Source organism: Lepisosteus oculatus, chromosome 24 (assembly GCF_040954835.1).
Source record: "Lepisosteus oculatus isolate fLepOcu1 chromosome 24, fLepOcu1.hap2, whole genome shotgun sequence".
NCBI classification, from domain to species: domain Eukaryota; kingdom Metazoa; phylum Chordata; class Actinopteri; order Semionotiformes; family Lepisosteidae; genus Lepisosteus; species Lepisosteus oculatus.
The window spans coordinates 13,972,942-13,993,303 of NC_090719.1; the positions used below are offsets into that span (position 1 = coordinate 13,972,942).

Genomic DNA, 20,362 nt, shown 5'->3' on the forward strand with positions numbered 1-20,362 from the left:
AACGTGTCCTACCTGCGTTGTAAGCGGCTAGATCTGAGCCAGGTCCGGGACTTTTTCTCTTCCTAGGCCGGCCTTTTTGGACGGTACCCACGCCGTTGTAATAGGGCAGTCCAAGCGAATTGCCCGTCCCTGATCCGAGTCCCCCACCTTTATTCGAAGCTACATCCGTGTGATTGAAATGAGCCTGGTATTCCCCCTGAATGAGTGTCTCAAAGTGGAGCCGGCAGTAGACCAGGTTGTCCTTCATGCCAAAGTGGTCGCCGGTGGTCAGCATTTTGTTGCAAGTCGTGCAGGTGAAGCAGTTCAGGTGGTACACCAAATCCCGTGCCCTCATCACCATTTCTGAGGCGGAAATCCCCAGGTGGCACCGGGCACACCTTTGCACCGAAAACCTCCTGTGTAAGAAAGGACTGCGTGTCAGCAACACTCATAAAATTGCACGAATTTGGCATTTTGGAGAGGCAGAGTGTGTTTGGATAAGTCTGTATTCAAAGCACAGACCCTTCCCCCAGACACCACGAAACTACTGCCCACGTCTGTGTTCACTTGTTCCGAACCTCCCGAGCAGTTTACCCAGAGTTCGTGGTGTCAGGGCGACATCAGATGTGCTGCACACTTACCACATTTCTAACAATAACAGTTTCCTGGTGATCTCAACCTCTGCCAAAAAGGTTTCGCTTCGAAGCTCACTTTAGTACAGACAATATTTAGATAGACGAGGCTAAAAAATATCTTCCATCTATCAGACACGTGCATTTCATTAAATGGCAGGTTTTGTAGTCCTTCTGACAATTATCGCAAACGAAATTTGTTTTTGTTTTTATTATCTTGTTACAGTTACCTTCCCATATCAATGCTCCCCAATGAGTTATGTTTTTCCCCCCCTGTGTAATGACATAGGATCATCTCCGTTACCAAAAATCTCTCTTAACGTCCCTAAACACGAACAAATCAATGAATCAGGTTTACATTTTGGGTTGCTTTCCAATATCTCCTCGGCTTCGACCGCCTGTGTTTCCAATTCTTAGCTTTCCAAGTCGGCACTGTAGTCGAGTGTGAAGTCATCTCAAATAATAGGATTTCGAAATTAACTTTACCTATAATAATCCTCTTTGCAGTAAATGCTGCCGTCTTTGCTAAAACAGGTGAGCTCGGATTCCAGGTTGAGTTTACATTCACAGCATTTCAAACAGCGCATGTGCCATTGTTTGTCCACAGCTAGCAGGTAATAACGGTCCGAAATCTTCCCTCCGCACCCAGCACACAGAGCGACCCGGTCGCTACTTATCGAGGGCATGTTCTGAAAAGGAAAGAAAACACTCTTTTACCCACACCACTGAGATGTGCAAAATAATACACAGAACAACCGACGCTGTCTCTTTTCAATGTTAAATATTTGACATATTGAAGCCTAAAAACCGTAAAATTTAACACACGCCACCTTTAGACTCTCGTTAGCGCATTGTAAACTGCTGCAATCTGTTGCTTGAAACGATGTCGTGCTGGATGGCCGTTAAATAAGGCTATCGCTCACGTCTTGTAAGTTGCTCAGAAGGAAAATCCTCCCGAATTCGTGGTGCTACAGAAAAAAGGGTCTGTGACTTAAAATAATATGACTGTAATTCGAACTGTTTAAAACTTGTAGCCCTGAAATTGTGTCATTTTTGAGCGGTTTATGACTCATACGATGAAAATCTATAAAACGTAGTTCACTGTACTGTAATTTATACCGTTAACATATTTAGCAGAACTCTTGCAAAGTATGTAGAGCAAAGCGTCTCAAACAGAGGATAATTTGAGAGGTAGACATCTCTCCATAAACATGCCTACAACTAGAAAATGATTTATTTATTTTTTCGGAAAGTAAGTTTCTCAAACAAAACGCTTAGTGTAAATGAAGCAGGCGCGTAACATAACACTGAAATCAAAGTTAATGAAACAAGTTTTAAAAAATGAAAAAAAAACGTCTTTTTGTATCAGGGTAATGTTCACACGGTGGAGTTGGGAAAGGTAGTTATAAGTAGTAAAAATTTAATGTTAACAAAACCATGTATTACATAATGCAATGTGGCCTCATTCTAAACTATAAACATAAAATAGACTTTTTTTTGCCATAGTGCTTAGTCAAAAATCATAAACAGCCAATTACAGAAATTAATCTAAACACAAGCAACAAGAGGTATAGGTATGATTTCAAAAATACGAAACTACACCTAATAACACGCAATTTCCATGATCGGGAATATAATATATTTTATAAAAGACCAGTTATAGCATATGTTTAGAATAAATATATAATTTCCTTAATTTGAGGACATTTCACATACAATTGATAAGCAGGAAGCAGAACAACTATTTACCTAGTGTGCACTGTGATAAAATAACAAAACAGGATTTAAACATTAAAACGGGTTATTGCAATTTTCAACAATCCAAAATTATAATTAACCTTTTTTTTCTAAAGATATGTTACTGAAATATTAAAAATGCGTCTAATTCCTTAATTCTCATAGGACATTTCATATGATTGTATATATGTATCAAAAATATCGAACATAAATTTACTGTAATAACCATTAGTAGCAATCTCGTTAAGATTATATAAAGAGATTGCCTTCTAAATTGGGCAAAGACTCGGATCTTCGCTTGTTTCTAAATATTGTGAGGCTCAGCTTTGAATTAAAAGTGTAATTGACCACATCAGTTCAATTCGCATTAGACTAAGAGCGAATCTGAAAAACCTGTAACCGCGTGAAGAAACAAAAATCTAATTAAAATGTAATTCCCTTTTAAAGAGGCATAAAGAAGATACACATTGATTATCTCTCTGTGTGATCTGACACATCTCTCTCATCGTTTTTGCTGAAACGATACCTATTTGCAAGGTTTTCACACGCACATCAAAGAATAAAACGAAATCGAAGAATGCAGCGTTTTCCAAGTGCTAAATCAGTTTATCTCACAACAACTGCTAGTGTTATAAGGGTAACTATCTTTCAGCTAAGAAAACCTCTTCGTTATTAAGCCTGTGTTCCTTACTGGTACAGATAATTTGCTGCCCCCCTGTAGCCTGCTAAATGTTGTATGTTTTTAAATTAAATTAAACTAAATTTCACTGAACTCCGTGCTTTTAAAATGAGCGTCGCCTCGGCCTTAATCCACAGCTCCACACACTCACACGCCTACCGTTTCGGTTTCTCCCATATCTATTGCTGAGCTGATAGCTGCTGAATCGCCTTTTCCTCTTCGGTCCATTTCGTCAATGACTCCGTGCATCTCGCCTCCGGGGAGGCCGTGGAAAAGCATCTTTGCTGCTGAAGGACGAAAATTACACGTGTTTTCTTCAGATCTGCAACCCCCAAATTTCCGCAAGACGCAAACCTAGCCCCGGCAAACCTCATTCTGTCCTGCCTTTTCATTGCAAACTCCCAGGTCAGAAAACATCAAGCAAATAGAAATAAAAATGGGGAAATATATACATGTATTTTACCATTTGCATCGTTTGCTTAAAAATAATTTTAGCAACGACGAATGCAATGCATTCGTTAACACCACAATCCCCCCGTGCTTATCATACGCCTTTGTTCTGTCTCAGCAACTGTTTAAATTTCGCTGCACACAACACAAGTTGTTTTCTTCTCTTGCTCGGGAAAAAAAAGGAAAAGGAGCAGCAAATTTACAATCAACGAGTACTGAAGAGGGCAATAAAAAGATGTCAGCACTGAAAAATTACAACAGATGCAGAACAGGGCACCGATTTCGCGAATCTCTCCAGAAGTATTCGCTGTCTTATCAAAAACGTGTTTTACGGACACACTTTTGAATCGAATAAGGTAGAAATAAACATCAAGAGAAAGGCCACTCAACGAAAACAAAAATCTAACCATTCACAACTGAAAAAAAAATATCACGACAGCACTGCAACGAAAGGTTTCTGGCGTTACTAGAAATGTCCCCGAAACAACAGGAAAAAGAAATAAATAAAGCAAAGCCTTAAAGACGTACAGATGAAGAGCGCATCTTCTTGACTTAGACACTAGTTTTGCTGCAAATTCGTTAACGCAGCAAGGAAAAAAAAACACAAATTGATCTGATGCAAAGCTCAACGCACTTTGCTGTAAATTTGTGTGTTTTTTAAATCGAGGCTTATTTTTTTTAAAAAAAAAACATAAAAGCAGTATCAGATCTTGGTTCTCAGACTGCGGACCTCTTAAAGGAGCTGTTGTTTTCTTAAGAAGTTTTTTCTCCTGCCAGCAGAGCTGTGTGTAAGTAATTGAGGAGGAGGAGTTGTCTATACATTCAGTTTGTATAATCCTCTTCAAGATTAGCTGCGGTCTCCAAGCCTTATTCCTCAACTGTGGTCTCCCGATGTGCGCTACACTCCGCGCCTTTTCTACAGGGACCCTACGTCACGCCCCCCTCGGCTCTGCTATTGGCTCCCAAACGTCACCAAATTCTTATTATAGCAACGTGCTGAAACGCCGCAGATTTAAAGTCAAAGTCTACTTTCCGTGAAACCATTCTCCCCCCATTCGGGTTTTTGGTCCTTAATTCTGTGTTCCTCCCCGACGTTCCTCCACTTTCTTCCCCCCGTCTTCTTCAGGACCCCGGAACGGCGGAAAGTGCACGGTTATTTTGTCGTTCGCGCACAAGAAGGTAAACCGAATGGCAAGTTTAGTCGTCTGTTTTGGGTGGCCCAGAAGAAGCAGAGCGCAATTGCACGAAAGGACGGGTAGGCACGTCACAGGTGTGGCTTCCCAATTTCTCACACTCAAGTCTTCATTGGTCCCGACCTTAGAAATGCGACCCAGCGCTCGCTTTTTACGCACAGGTCTACATGCAGAAATACCATCCAGGAGAACACTGTAATACTGTCCAGCCACTCTCTTTGCCCTCGCCGGGTCCAGCGTCTATTGAAAATTGAACGATCAAAACAGCATCAGCATAGTTATGCAGTTATTGAATTCTTCTCTGCGTGGGGGAAATGTCCCTACGCTGGCGTAAGGAGGCAGCGTCTCGGATAACACGACCAATCAATTGTTTTTAGGGGAGTTTGTTGGGGACGGGGGGGGAGGGAAGGAGGTACATAACTTCATGTGGGTTGTTCCCTTTGTACGTCTTGCGCTAGCCGTTTTTTGGAGCAAATTCGAAGATTTTTTTCTTCTTCTGGTAATGGCATTTGTAAAATCCGAGATTTTTTTTCCGCGAGGAGGGGGAAAAACTAATAAGCCCCCCGTCTTCTTTCGGTCAGGAAGGACTAACTGCATTCAAAGATTAAGACTGAGCACCTGAATACGGCAACATGTATTATTAAAAACAGTTTAAGTGCTACAGCTGAAATAAAAAGCCAACATAATAACTAGTGATGGCAATGACCCTGTCTAGACACACCCCTTGCATTTTTTTAATTGAGATTAATTCAGGGAAACTATTAATTTGAATTAATAGCTTACCTGTCATTTCACCGATAATAGCTGCACGATGCAATAATGCTATTTTTTTCATTACTTAGTTTAAGCCTGTTATATAATATACCCACAAAAATAAGTATTTTCTTAAAAACATACATAGTTCCAGCTACAGTATAACAGTTCAGTGTATTCGCTATTGTTCGTGTGCCACACAACGCTCATTTAAGAGATGTGCGTGTGCGGTATTTAAAACAAATGGGACAATATTGCGTATGACGTTTTATTTACAAGATATCAGCACCTGCGCACAAGTTTAATACTTTTCGATCAGATGTGCATTTATTGTAAAAGGCTAGGCTCCCGCGGATGCTAAATTAACTGGTGTGTTGTTTGCGTGTGACGCTGTACAATCAATTGACTAATGCTAATAGCTACAGTTTGTCCACACAGATAATGAAAAAGACTGAAGCATTCCCACAAGACTGTTTGCCAAGGTACTGCCACAGAAAACAAAGAAAAGGGCATTTTAATACTGTATTTTAAGAAAATGTGATGGAGGCGAATGGACCTTCTTATTTTTCACCCCTTCAGAGCATTGTAGGCCGGGGCATACAATTACTACAAATTGAAGCTACATTAACATTAATTGGACCAGGTACGTTTCTACCTGAACAAACTCATTCATTAATGAATGTAGGTAGGGAGAAAAAAATTGTTTCACCTGCAATTGTGTATAGTTTTATCTTAAATACACAGCCTGCGTCCTTCGCCTGTTGTTGGTTATTTTAGCTCTTGTATTCTGTATATTCCGCGGTGTGTAATATTGTAGTGGCAGCCCTATGTGTTTATCAAAAGGACAAGAAAACTCGGGTTTTATTTATTTACATTAACCAGAGTGTTAAATGTGTAGCCTGTATAAAATAAAAACCAATCAAATTTAAAAAAGGATCATCGAACCATATAACGTGTTAACGTTAATTACTCTTAATTCGTCTCTCATGACAACAAACGATCGGCAGATATCTCATATATATAGATGGTTGGTGTCACCCTGCTATTCAGTGGCAGCTCGCATACGAACTGATTTTGTACGTCTAGATGAAGAAAATGTGACAGGTGAACAAATCACAGGTCTTGAGTTGCTTCACCCACCTTTTAGCGACGTCATCGTCTCTAACACCATCTGCTTCTTACCAGACAACCAGATCAGACACACAATATAGGACCAGCTTCGAGTCAACAACCGTGACTAAATCCTAACAAAAGAACACAACGCCTTTTTTTTTATCAAGGGAATTCGGGCTGTGATCACCTCGATGACGAAATCAGCACTCGGGATGCACTGAATACTTTGAGATTAATCCACGCAATTCATACACATTGAGCGTAACGTTATATCCATCTATCGGGCGGTCTGTGTGTGTGTATAGGTTGGTTTGTCTACCCTTTTATCTCCGTGTGTGTCTTTCCATCTATCCGTCTGTCTGTCTATAATAAGTGGGCTGTTTTACTTTTCCCTCTGCCCTCCACGCCGAACATCAGAAAACACTTCTTTGTATTTTCCTATCTCTGTGTACAGAATGTATCTTGAGCATCTGCGAATACACACGCATTGTGTATTGGGGCGAATGCTTGATGAAGGATCCCCACTTATTTTTAGTTTGACAGTAATTTGTGTCAGATTGTGCACGGAAGCGAATGCGCATTGCACTGTCTTTAAATATGACTTTTGAGCAACTATTTGTAACATATTTGTTATTGATAGACGTTAGGTAGGCAGGCGATCAGACGTACGTAAGGTGCCTATAGAAATAGGTGAATTTTGCGTGTGCTTTCTCAGTGACAGAGCCAAGACCCCTTGGTGCAACCTGAGCTGCCTGTTCTTTTGTTTAAATCAACTCGCAACGGAAAAATGTTCCCCTTTGCGCCTTATACCATAAAAGTGTGTCTAAAGCGTTTCAGCTACTAGCTGGGGCTTTTATCTGGTTCTGTCCATGCAACTATATCTGTCAGTGTGACCACACTAAAGAATACCGATTGCCAGGAGCTTTCTCTTTGTGCTGTTTGACCTACACCGTTCTTTTCGGAGACTTTTCGTCATTTTTGTCATTTTGTTTGTTGTGTCATCAACCATTACATTAGATTATCTCCTATCCATAAACGGTTTCACATCAGACAGCACAAAATTCGCTCCCTGTATCCCTGCTAGCTAACCATCTCTATCCAATGTCCCCCTAAGTCTATGTTTGTTCTAGAAATCACCTTGGTTGAATATCAGTTTTCAGCGTTTTTCTCATTTGTGACCAGTTACTCTGTAACTACACTGCGCGTATTTAATTTTTTAATGACCACATAATTGTACGGACCGTAGTTTCGCTATAGATTTCTCCCGACTGACAATTCACCCCTTGCAAGGCTAGAAAAGCCTTATACGTGCCTGTCGAGTCCATACACATATTTTCTTTCCTCATTTTTTTCCTTGCCTATGATTTAGTCAGATTGGGTGTGGCTAAATACCATCACACCCATTTTCCGCCATATGTAAACAGTTATGTGCACACTGCTGAGATGTAGACCCACACAGTATTTCTCTTTTCGTGACACGTAAGGATCTGTATATTTTAAACACAAGGATAAAAAAACATGTCAAAGATACTCTGTTAAATCTCACCAAATACTAAAGATTCAGTTGTGTGTAACTCACACATTCCCCGGGCTTATACACAGATAAAATGAGACTTCTTTTTTTTTCTGAGCAGGATTGTTAATGTGTATTACGTGTCTTGTTAAGACGACTTCTGTTAAGCAGAGCAGGTTGTGTCTCCGAGGCCGGTCTTCACAGACTATGATTGGCATCTCGTAATTAATCATTTTTATTGCTCTGGCAAAGGTCAGTCCACACCAGAGTTACATAAAACATTACAAGAAACAATTATAATGTTGAACATAAACTCAAATATTACAAATTACGTTGTAAAGAGAGGGCTATTGTGTAGAATGTGCCTAATAATGTGAAGGATCAAGACGCTTCCAGCACTTCAATATGCAAGTCTCGATGTGTCTGAGATACTTTACCCAATTTTTACTGAACTATTCTCCACCTCAATCAATTCCATCAATAACAAGCGGAGAAATTAAATATCTACTTCTTGTCCGGCTATAACGATACTTCTGAAGACTCCAGTTACTCTAAATTGTGTGGCTTCGCTAAAATGGGAAAAACCGTACCTCGCTGTACAATCATTGTATTGGCTAACGTCGTCACCCGTGTGAACTGAAAACCCCCCATGCAGAAAGTAATACTAACTGGTGTTAATAAATTTGAAAATACGCAGAAAAAAACAATTTCGCTGCAAAACACACCGTGCCGCTTGCAGTTATCTGGGATTCGTCTTGTTCAGTGGGTAGATCCGTGAGTGCAGTTTCCTACCTGGCCGGCCCATCTGCTCCCAGACATAGCAAATGACTGAACTGAGCTTTTAAGATTTCACAGTTTAACATGCAGGAAATATACGGTAAATTACATGAAACTGAAATCACGAAGCACTTCAGTGCAATGTGTCGTTGTTAAAACTGCTTGGAACTGTGCCTCCTATTGATCTGCGTAGTATTATTCCTTATCTCCCCCAGTAAAGCGCAGGACACACATTTTCATTGAGCCTGTAGTACATTTCAAGAAATAAATCTGCATATTGTCTTTCAAACTTGTCTTAATGATTTCAGCCGAGAGTCATGTGTGTTTATGTTGACAGATGGATGTAGATACATAAGCCAACTTTAATAATATAGGAGCTCAAGATGCGTCAATTTAGACAACACATTTTAACTGTTAAATACTATTGGCAGACAGCGTGTTTTGAATTGTCATGTCACGCTGTTGAAGAATACTACTGTGAATTCTAACTGCCCCAGTTACTTGGAGAAAATATCATATTTTTGTCTCAATAGCTGTATTATGTCTCAGAACACATGGACCGACGATACCTTGTTACCCATATAATATCTAACTTACGAATAGTATTCAGCGTGGTTTAACATAGTTTGCCCCAAACTTAAGATGTACAGTGCTTGGCAGAAGTTTCCATTAATGTATCTGCTTGTTTAAAATAAATGTATCTTTGCAAATTTTCAGTCGCTCTAGAACAATGAATTCGGGCATACGTGCTTCTAACATCGATCAATGGGCTATGTACAGTAAAAAACGCTCTTTAAGTATTTGTTTCCTCGAATTGTTTTTGACATCTTTAAAGGGCACCTGCAAACCGACGCTATTAAATACGTGTTTTTACTTCATTCATAATAAAAGCCCTGTCAGTGTTGTCAGTCCTAAATGTTTGAAGACCATCGGGGGGATTCAACGTGTTTTGTACGAAGGGTTTCCTCATCTATTGAAATATTTTTCACTCTTCGCTGATGGGCGTCCATACGAGTTTCCAAAGAAAACAAAAAAAAAAACAGAACCAAATTGTTTTCAAATGTAGATTTCGGTCGAACCACATGACTGTAAAGGTTAGTAACAAGGTTCGCTGATCGGCTTTCGCCTGATATTCCTGGACAAGTTGGACACTGTTTCAACTTTTGTGTTTGCTATGTTTGAGGTAAAAGGTGCGAATGTGAAAGTCATCAAGATATCAGGACATATTCTTCAAAGTGAGAAGCGAACATCTTTACATTTCCACATTATTTTAGCAGAAAAGCCGGAAATGTATACATGCCTTACACCTTTGTCTTACTGTGTCCAATACTGCAGCTATGCTCGTTGTTTATCAATCCGTATGCTTAAAACGTACTTAATTAGCACTCTGATCTCAATAGGAAGTGGGGTATTAGCCCCGGTACAACCTATGATTAACCACAGGAGACTTTCCTAGGAAAAAAGAGAGATAAAAAAGGCGAAATTGGAGCTTACAAGAGGAGCTAGCTGCCTTCATTAAACATCGAACATAATGCTTTGATTTGATTTATCAGACCAAGGAATGTTGCTCGTCTCTTCTTTTTTCTCTCTCTCGAAAGGGGAGTTTCTGGCAGCAAGATCTTTTCGAAAGAAGAACGGAAGCGTAAAACGCAGACCTGTCCTAGGAAGTGTGTGGCTGAAAAAGAATTGATCATTTCTTCTCCTTTAAATTCGAGGTGTCCACTTTCTGTAGCCCGTATATAAAAAAAAAAGCCCGTATCCCCAAACTCTCAAATATTCACCATTTATTGCACATTGTTTTTAGTGAGGGGACTAATGCCAAGCTATGGTGAACAATTTTATTGGTCTTATTAAATGAGCTCAGCTGATGGGGGAAGGGGAATAGGGAGTTAATCAGAAGGATGTCTAGAAGGAGTGTTTTTTTTTTTACTTTAGAAGCGTATAATCCTATAATATAAACATAAAACATTTGTGTTCTTCCATTAAATACCATTTTAAGGATGTTCAGAATGGGCTTTGAACCAGAAGTGATAGTTAACCTGTTTCAATCCTTTATTAGCGTTTCTGGAGACACGAGGAAATCTGTGACGTGATCGTCTATTTGTCGCTCACAGCCCATAACAGCATCTCTGTTTTCTTTCACAGAACTATAAGTGGAGTTTCCTTAGAGGCATAGCGGAACCTCAAAGCATAGACGACCGGGAAACACAAATGCACAACAACGAAGCTGCGTCTTGCAGGTACTGCACCCGCCTTACAGGTTTCCCGAATATCATAGAAAGCTTCGAGGCGTCATATGGCTTCCTCTCAGAACGCAACCTTCACTTTTTATGAAAGAGAGTTTAAGGCCAAACACAGCTATTACAGCGTGGCGAGCTTCCCGGTTTTCATGGGATCACAAATAAATTACATATGCCCCTTTTCTTCGGTAAATAGATTTGTCATTCTATAATTACGACCTATTTCAACCCGGTCACCCGTTTTGTGTTTCCTCCTCTTCCTGTTAGATACATACAGCACAATATAACGCTCTCGTTTGCATGCAGGCTACTAAATATGAACACGCCACCTGCGTAGAAAACCGAGTTAAAAAGCTGTTTCTTCTTGGTCCACAATAAATTAACCCTCGTTTGAACACCCGAACCTGATGTACAGTATGTAATGCAATCTGCTTGGGGACGAGATAGACTAGGGGATTTATTTTCAGTTCGCTTTAAAAGGCAAAGTGCCTCTTAAAAAAAAAAACAGGACCAACCTTCTTGCTAACGTAACTAAGGCCACAGTCTTTGTACATTAACTCAAGTAGCAATTAGCTGAAATTTCATTAGCGATCCCTGAAGCACGTGAGACTTGTGCTCACGGATTATGGCGTTTACCTCTCTTAGGTGACTGCCAAAAAATATTTCAGCTCTTTTTCTGAATGACCTGTAGCTTTCTAAATAAACAGAGCCAAAAGGTAGTACTTGATATCGTCCACTCATTATGCCAGTCCATAAACTAAAAACCTGCCCAAAGTCAGACTTGTAAAAGTAAACTGTTGAATCTTCTTAAATTGTAAAGGGGGAAATTTGAATTTATCCGATAAGATAAAAGCACGTTTTTTCATGTTTAAAACCAACGATTTACACTTATAAAAAATAACAAACTTACTGCACCGTGTGAACAACATTTTATAAACAAACAGTAACATGAATACAGTATATAGAAAATATATAAACTAGGTTTTGGGTTGTAACCCATGTTTAAAAATATAAATGTGAATTAACGGTCTTTTTTGGTGTTTTTGAAGACGCTTGATCTCTTTATTCTGTAGGACTTTCAGTAATAATAAAAGCAGCATTCCTGTCATAATTTTGCAAAGAAATATTACAATAATTCAGATACTCTGTCAAATATTTTTCTTTCGTATTCTTTTCCATCCATTGTTCTAGATAAGATATCATAATATTTTTTTTTACTTTGAGTTTTTTTATTACTTGCGCAAAAATTGAAACTACGAGTATGTATCTTTCTTACATAAATAGACAATATTGGACAATATCTGGATGAACTTCCGAGTTCAGAACTGTCCACTCTTCAGTCTTGCTCTTATTAACCCCTTAATAGACTTTTAAAATGTTAAGATCGCCCAGTCCGCCAAAAAAGGTCGAACTAACTTCTATAACTTTTACCTCCTGTTGACAAAGTTTGGAAAAGAGAGGATGGAGATGTTTTCATGGAGCTGAGAAAGAGGTCCTAAACAAACAGGCCCGCGTACATTGTATTTTCAAATAAGATGTTTAATTGAAATGACTCTTAATTTGTCTGCAGGCTGGGGATAATACAAGTGGTACGCTCATGTGCATATAGCATAATATGCCCATAGAGAACCGCAGGTTTAAAACATATCGTGTAGGGTCCATATTGTTCCATATCGTGTGTAGGGTGAATACTTTCAGATACCACAATACCTCCTGGAAGGTAGCGGCATAGTTCGTTTTTGCGCGATGTTAAATGCACACTTGACCCCCGTACCAGGACTTTGACCCTTTCCAGGGTCAAGAATTTGTAAAGTCGCCGGAAATGGACGTATTGCCCGAGGCGGAGGCGGCGGCGGGGTGGGGTGGGGTGAGGGTGTCGAAGCAGGAGGGCTAATGGACTGGGCGATTCTCAAATCGCACTCCACGCCATGACAAACGTAGTAGACGTTGTCATCCTCCTCCTCATCATCATCATCGAATTACAAAATGAAAGATTTTCTGCCGGACCAGGGTACGCCCATACTGCCCTGTGGTTTGCATTGCGTTGGTTTCCAAAGGACACGAAGGGTGTGGCGGCCGTGGATTGACCACTGCCGCCAATAAGGGCCTGTGGGACAGGGAAGCGAGTCTGCTGGCCTTGCTGGGATGCAGAGACAGCCCGAAAATAAGAAGGTTGCCTGTACACCTGTCCATACCCTGCCGCTCGGGCAGCCCACAGGCTGGACTCGGATCCTACCCTCCCCTTCGTGGCGTGATGTGTTTATCTCGTTTGCCTTTGGGCGAACAAGGGCGCCACACTTAACCGTATTTTTTTTTAACCTTTTCCTTCAATTGCACAATCACCCTGTTAACAGCAGACAGCGAGAGATCTCCCCCCGGCTTCTGCCCGAGCCAATCAATATAAGATACGAGTCGGGAGGAAAATGGCTGGAGAATACTGTGATAGTGTCATTTAATCACCTTGCCCGGGCCAGCTATGTGTTCCTTTTCCAGCTGTTCTTGTGAACCTCCTGTTTGTGGTATGACTGTCTGCGGAGGCCAGACTACAGACTTCTGCGGGCCTGTACCTCGTCCAGAACTTAGCAAACATGCGTTATTAAGGTTCTTTTTTGACGATTTACAGTAGGTCAAAACCGTAGCGCAACATTATGTGAAAGGCGATGATTTTTTAAGTGAGGCTTGCGTTGCAGTAGTGAATACTACACATAGTAGCGCCCGTTCTGTTCCTGTTTTAAAAGCTCACATAACTTTGCTATTAAAAGTAGAGCGTGTTTGTTGCTTTATTACTAAGCAAATAAAAACCGCGAGGAACCATATGTTAATCATATGACTAGACATTGGTTGTTCTCTACTTCCTGTTTGCCAACATTGTTGTTCATACTTATTTAGAAAATTCTTTATTTTCAATGAATTTTTCAATCGCAGTAATATGTATATTTCCCTTTCAAATAAAAAAAAATGTTATGTAAAATGAGTCAATTTCTTTAAATCGAAGTATGATGCCACGTTAGGATTACAGATTACATAAACTATTTCTTGTCTAGACACACACACACAAAAAAAATCCTATTAGACTCTGTAAAGTAGTTGTTGCGCATGTAGGCAAACATTTGTAAAATATACAGGAATATTTTCAATTGTAAGTGTACCATACTATGAAAAGGTGTGTGAGTGAGTTTGTTTTTCTGAAGTAGTCTAGAGGGAATTCTATGTGTACGTGTCCCCATTCAATAACTTGATGTAAAGAGTTTAATGACTATTATACTGTAGGTACTGTTTGTTTAGGTAAGGGTACGCTATGATTGTAAAAATGCGCACTTCTGGGTTTCAGTTGAATATTATTTAACTTCTAGATTCGCATATACACCGTTCATTTGTGATGACCCTTCATTACAAATAAACAAACTTTATTAGGCTAATAAAGCAGAGAAGTGAAACACCACATGTTTCCGAACAGATAAAATTGCCTTTGAAATGAAGCGCACGTTTACTAACTGGAAATTGGAAACCCAAATATTTATAAACTAAATATTTATCTAAATTCTTTATGGCGTCCACTTTGATAAATTAACCATTAAGAAGTCTGTGATTAAACTGCACCAGATACAATGGGCTTCAACGAAATAGTATTGGTGTTTAATTTATATACATTTAGTTAATTGTTGTTCTTCATCGTTTTTAAATTATTTCGGCGAGAAATATCTAATGCAAAAAGCATTTTCAATACAGCTATGTAGCAGCGTAGAGGACTAATAGGATGAGGTAATAATTTTTAAGTATTGTAAATGGTTAATGATTTTGCCAATCCTCTCGATATATTAACGTGCAGTAATTAAAATACCTTTCCTTGTCATTCCTACCGTTTCGTGAGGTGTAATATGATACATGAGCAGAGGCTGCCTGGCAGTTGTCTGTACAGCAAATAAGTCAGGGAACAGAAGCGACATTTGGATAATTAGCATCCATTGGATAGTCAATCAGGCGAAGAGAAAAAAAAAACTGAACAAAACCCACAGTGGAGTCAAAAAAAAAATCAGATGAAAGGAGACCCCAGCCGCGACTCGGATTAACCGATCTAAAGCGATCTAAATGCTTTTGTATCTGAAAGAACGGAGGTCCTGAGGTTACCTCGCACGTTGCCTGCAATCTGGATATTAACGTAGAATTTTAAGATTCCCTAACTCCCCTTTCTTTTGTTAAACACATTTTCAAAACGCACAGAAACGTCTCAGGGAGAAAAGAACAATTAAATACAACACTAATACTGCACGTTGAGAAACTCAGTATTGGAACAATGCGAGCACTCTTCCAAAAATCGTGTCTCGTCATGAATTTGTTTTAACACTTTCCAACTGGACAGTTTTTACATCACACACATGAAACACGACGCTGTTTTTCTGTTCTTTAAAGGGGTATTATTGCAAGTTTCTACTTCACGGCACGACGCTTTTCAATTATTTATATCTTATAACGGATTTATGCGAGTGGCCCGTATGTTGTAAAAATCTATATCTTCGCTTAAAAATATAATACCGCACAAAAAAAAAGGACTCGGGCTCTTACTGGGGTTTTACATCACCAAACATGAAAAACCTTAATAAGATCCTAAATCCTTATGCAAATGAAAACCTGTGTAATACCCTTAATTGAATAAATGCATATTTATTATCTACATCTTCTGTCTGGAATCGTGTTGGCTTATACATTAAACATCACTGTGCAGGGGATGTCTGCAGGCGTGTATGAAATATGATATTGCAGGGTTCATCCAAGCAGAAATTAATCACTGGCGCTAAATCTTCACACTCAAATACATTTGCAGTTGTCTCCTAAAATATAACACCTGTAGATAAATGGCATCTTACCTTTGCTTGCCAGTTGCTACTGCTCCCTTTTGCATAATACGATTTTCTTCTCTTTCCGGTGATTACACAAAATACACCTTGTTTTATACTTTTAGGCAAAAAAAAGTCAGATGCATATCGACAGCTAAGATGTTATCCACTTTTTTGCCCTTTTTTTAAACAATAGCCGGGTTTATAACGCCTTCTCTGATCCTTTTGGGTGGTTAGTCAGAGCCAATAACGGTATTTCAATGCTTAATACATCTGGTACCTTAGCACCGGGAAATCGTACTCGTTTTGTCTGAAGTGTTAGAATACCCCTCCGTGACAGTTCTATCAAGCCCTGATCAGACCCCCGATCAGATGCTCCACTCGATTTCTTTCGTCGGGATGTGGAGCTCATTCCATACACGTACAGCAGCCTCGCTGTTGCTTCCCGAGATGCAGTCAAAACCAGCGAAGGGTTTACAATTCCACTGAGTCGGTCGTTTACCTCTTATCTGAAGAGAAAAAAGAAAAAAAAACACACAGTTTTTCTTGATCTTATTGCGATGGCCGCGATTTCGTTTCTCGGTGCAGCGACGCTCGTTTCTCCCTACCCTTCTGCAGGCTTAATGAACATTTCCTAGACCCGGGAGATGCTAAATAGTTGTCATTCAGCAAATTAAGGTGGGTGCAGACTGCAAATATCATGAACGAAACATTTTCAATCAATTACATTACTCGACAGATTCAGTAACGGGTTTTTTTTTTTTCCACGGCACTTAAGAAACTTAACAGACTTCCAGTTTCTTTCAGACGCGGATAGTTCGGCTACCGTTAATTCATCCCTCTGGAGTTGCATAAATAGAAAAATACAACTGAACATTGCGTCTGTTATCACAGTCCTCCCGTTTGCCTCCAAACGAGGAGCGAGCAGTGTAATGTTCTCTGCGGTTTCTCCAATGTGACCATGTAGCCGCGCAAAATAAACACACGTTTGTTTAAGATGGCTATCGCGTTTACACACGCTGACATAAAATACATGTGCAATGGTGTGTTCCCTAACCACGTCTCTCTCTGTGTGGTACCAGTATCTTATAATAACAGTTTCCGAGCAGGTTGCATTCGGCAGGTTGCGGGGAAATGCACACGGTCGTATAAAGAACAACAGAGGCTTTGTTAGCGCTTAATCTTACTTTGCTGTAGCACTGCGTTACTAGCAAGAGTTAAAATGAAAGTTTCACGGTGAACACGCACGGCTGTGCTGCAGAGCGCACGGTCTTTAGGTTACTTTTATTATCACGTGTAACGCATGACGACGTGCTCATTTTAACACGCCGGCGTGTGCGTGTGATATACCCCTGTATCGCATTTTCCGGGTGTGCAGACTATTATTCGATCAATTCACAAAATGATCGAACGTTATCATTAAAATGAACACAACTTATGCTGGTGTCTGCTTTCTACAGGAAGCCCTGCTGCAGTTCATTAAAAGTGTTAACTCAGTGCCCGGCTATTGTGCACCAGGTCCAGCTCTAACCTGCTAATAAGTTCAATGCCCTTTACCTACATTTTGGAAGCTCTGGAAATCAAATCCTTCCGATGAAGTGTTGGAACGGAAATGGATAACTACTTCCACATCACTCACTTCATTTTTTTTTTAAAAGCGAGGGGGGTGTATTCCCGTCTGCTTTTTTTCTCTTAACAAATGGCTTTTATTAGGATCTTTATCGCCGTACCACTGGACCCCATTATTGAATCGCAGTTCTACTTAACAGTGTGTTTTCCTCATAAAAAGGCAGCTTTCAATATGAGATACATGAACAAAAAACACTGCAGGCATAAAACAAAGTTTCACCAAAAGACGCAGTCTTCCATGTAAACGATATTAGCACGACAACCCCTTTTGTTTATTAAAAATGGACGAATTTGCCCTTTCTATTCTGTTTACAATTCGCATTTTTAAAAGCTTTATCTTAAATAATAAACATCTAGACTAATGTTAAAGTTGCTTATCTGAAATATATTTTGAAAAGGTGCTGGTGAAAAGGTGGTTTTGATCAACTCGACCTTGAAAAATTGAAGTTACCTAGACTATGTCTGTAAAAAATCATATTTATTCACCACATTTCTAAAGGGATTGGAGATAGTACACCTTAAAAATATAATGCATTTGACATATTTTACATTATACTGTTTTCCAAGTTACGAAGTTATTGTGACGTGTGACATTAATGCAGTAAAGTATTTTTTTTATTTTACCTTTGGCTGCACAATAAAGTGCTGTGTCCAAGTGGAATACACTTTTTAAATGTTATTAACACAACACTGGTTAAATATCTTTGTATAAAACGCTGCCTTAAATGCATAATTTGTTTTTTTATAGATTACACTTCAGTCCCGACCGTTTTGCAAGGAACTGGAGCAAATAGTTTACAAGACTTTTTAGATGCGGATTTTCCACAAAACCGCTGAATTCAAAACACTTTTTATGCTGGATTCTTAAGATCACCATAGACTTTAAATGAAATCTTGTCTTGTTTGTCCGCTAGAAACACATTTTAAAGTTGATTCGCCGATAACTAATACCCCCCTCTCCCTATGAAGAGATCCGTCAGAACACAATGTGTCGAAAACAATGATTTGCACCTTGTTTATAGTATACATGTTTTATATTTATATAGAAAAACACTACTATATCTGTAGCACTTTTGTCTATGAAAACTTTTTAATTGGGAGTAACATAAACGTACATTAAATGGTAAGATGATACAGTATGTAGCAGTTGAAGCATGAAATCAAGAACATATATATATATAAATTGTGTGCGAGAGGAAGTCCAAACAATGTTTTATAATTGTAAAATAATCATTCAAGTGTGAATGAATTACCGACCAGCGATGTATGAATACACTAGGAGTCAATGAATCCAGATGTTTATTTGTATCATTATTTGTATCAATATTAGTAAAAATGAAGGTATAAGGTTCTACAGACACAGGAACGAGAACATTTGCTGTTACTAAATCAAAAGTCAGTTTGGCTAAACATTTGATTTATTTACGAACGTGTTTATCCCTCTTTAAACAAAGTGTGCAAAACACGCGCTCTGTAGGTTGAATTATTTCCTATCACAGTTGTATTTGTTACAATTGGATGTAACATAACCTACAGAAAGCCATTTTATCACGGAGAGAAAAAAGACGTGGGGATTTCTATGTTCACCTCTCTGCCTGGTGTAAAGCTAGCATGAATAGGTTTCCACAGTTCGGTTTTATTTTCTTAGTCTAACTTTGATGTTCTACTTCTGATTATTTCTGTTGTTTCTAATACATCTGTTACTACGTCTTTGACCACACAGTGTAGTGCGTATAGTCCCTTTAGGACTCCGTATACGGAAACATTTCAAGCTCTAGGTAACGTATTCGTGTTTGAGGTAACTGAATGCATAAAATAGAATAATTCCCATAGCGTTTGCAACGTACAAAGCTGTATTATTCAGTTTCAGCCAAGAATGTGATCCGGAATTAAAATAAATTCTGAGGAGAAGAAGGTGTAATTCGTTTTTTCAACATATATTGTGGAAGTAATCATATTTCAAAATTACTTCATCACATACACAATTTTAAATGCCTGATTGCATTTTAAGAGCAGCGCCTAGAAAAGCCTTTTGGAAAAGTTTTACCTAAATACAATATATCCGTTTAAATAGTCTAAATATACACATCGACAGGCAATAGTAACTCTTCGCTCTTTTGAAAATATTCTCAATAAATGCGTTATTTTTATTTAACAACACTGAGGGAAGACGCAGAGTTTACTTTTCTGGAATTATTTTATTGATATAAAGACAACAGCGATTTTATTTATACTTTCTGCATTGACTGAATGTCAACTACGAAACGCATAGAGCTGAATAGATTCAAATAATCAAAATAGCATTGCAGGGATAAAAAATAATATTAATAGCAGTAGTAGCGTTCGACAGCAGCGGATTCGCTCAGTGAAAATTATATAACAGAATCACATCTCCAAAGCCCACAAATCACAAACTCTTACCGGAGTCATTATCCTTCATTTATTTGTCTTAATTTAAACAGAGTGGCGAGAACTCAATACAATAGGTTTATTTGCACATGCAGTTGAAAACAGAGAGATGTTAATCAAAATAAATTGAACTTAAACAATAAAATCATTAAATCTCCATTGCCTTAAGTGTAACTAATCTGTTTTGACTCGAAGCAACTGAATGCAAATAATGAATCTGTCATTGTGAGGTCGCTCATTAATATCGCCTTGTACACTGCAGTCCTTCAGAGACAGTCAAGAACGAGTAAGTGGTTATTAACTAAATGGGCTGAGAGGCTGTATATGAAGTTAAATTGTGCACAAATCTGTATTTTTTTCTCATAATCAATTCATGCTAAAGCTTTCTTAAAACAACATTTTACTTGTTTAAGATTACAAATT

General features: G+C 38.9%; 1 protein-coding gene across 5 annotated transcripts in view; it reads right to left on the reverse strand.

The window, feature by feature from the left end:
* The window catches only part of LOC102684173 (LIM/homeobox protein Lhx2), a 31,381-nt gene extending 14,684 nt beyond the window's left edge, over positions 1-16,697 (reverse strand). Inside the window, exons 1-4 of one of the 5 annotated variants that reach the window (XM_015367059.2) lie at positions 15,932-16,697; positions 3,187-3,314; positions 1,098-1,300; positions 13-395 (exon numbers count right to left, since the gene is read on the reverse strand). In XM_015367059.2, the coding sequence (XP_015222545.1) occupies positions 13-395; positions 1,098-1,300; positions 3,187-3,306 (706 nt within the window). In that variant the 5' untranslated portion in view covers positions 3,307-3,314; positions 15,932-16,697. The other 4 variants (XM_015367061.2, XM_006640705.3, XM_015367062.2 and 1 more) reach the window with 4 other exon arrangements.
* Positions 16,698-20,362: the final 3,665 nt, after the last annotated feature.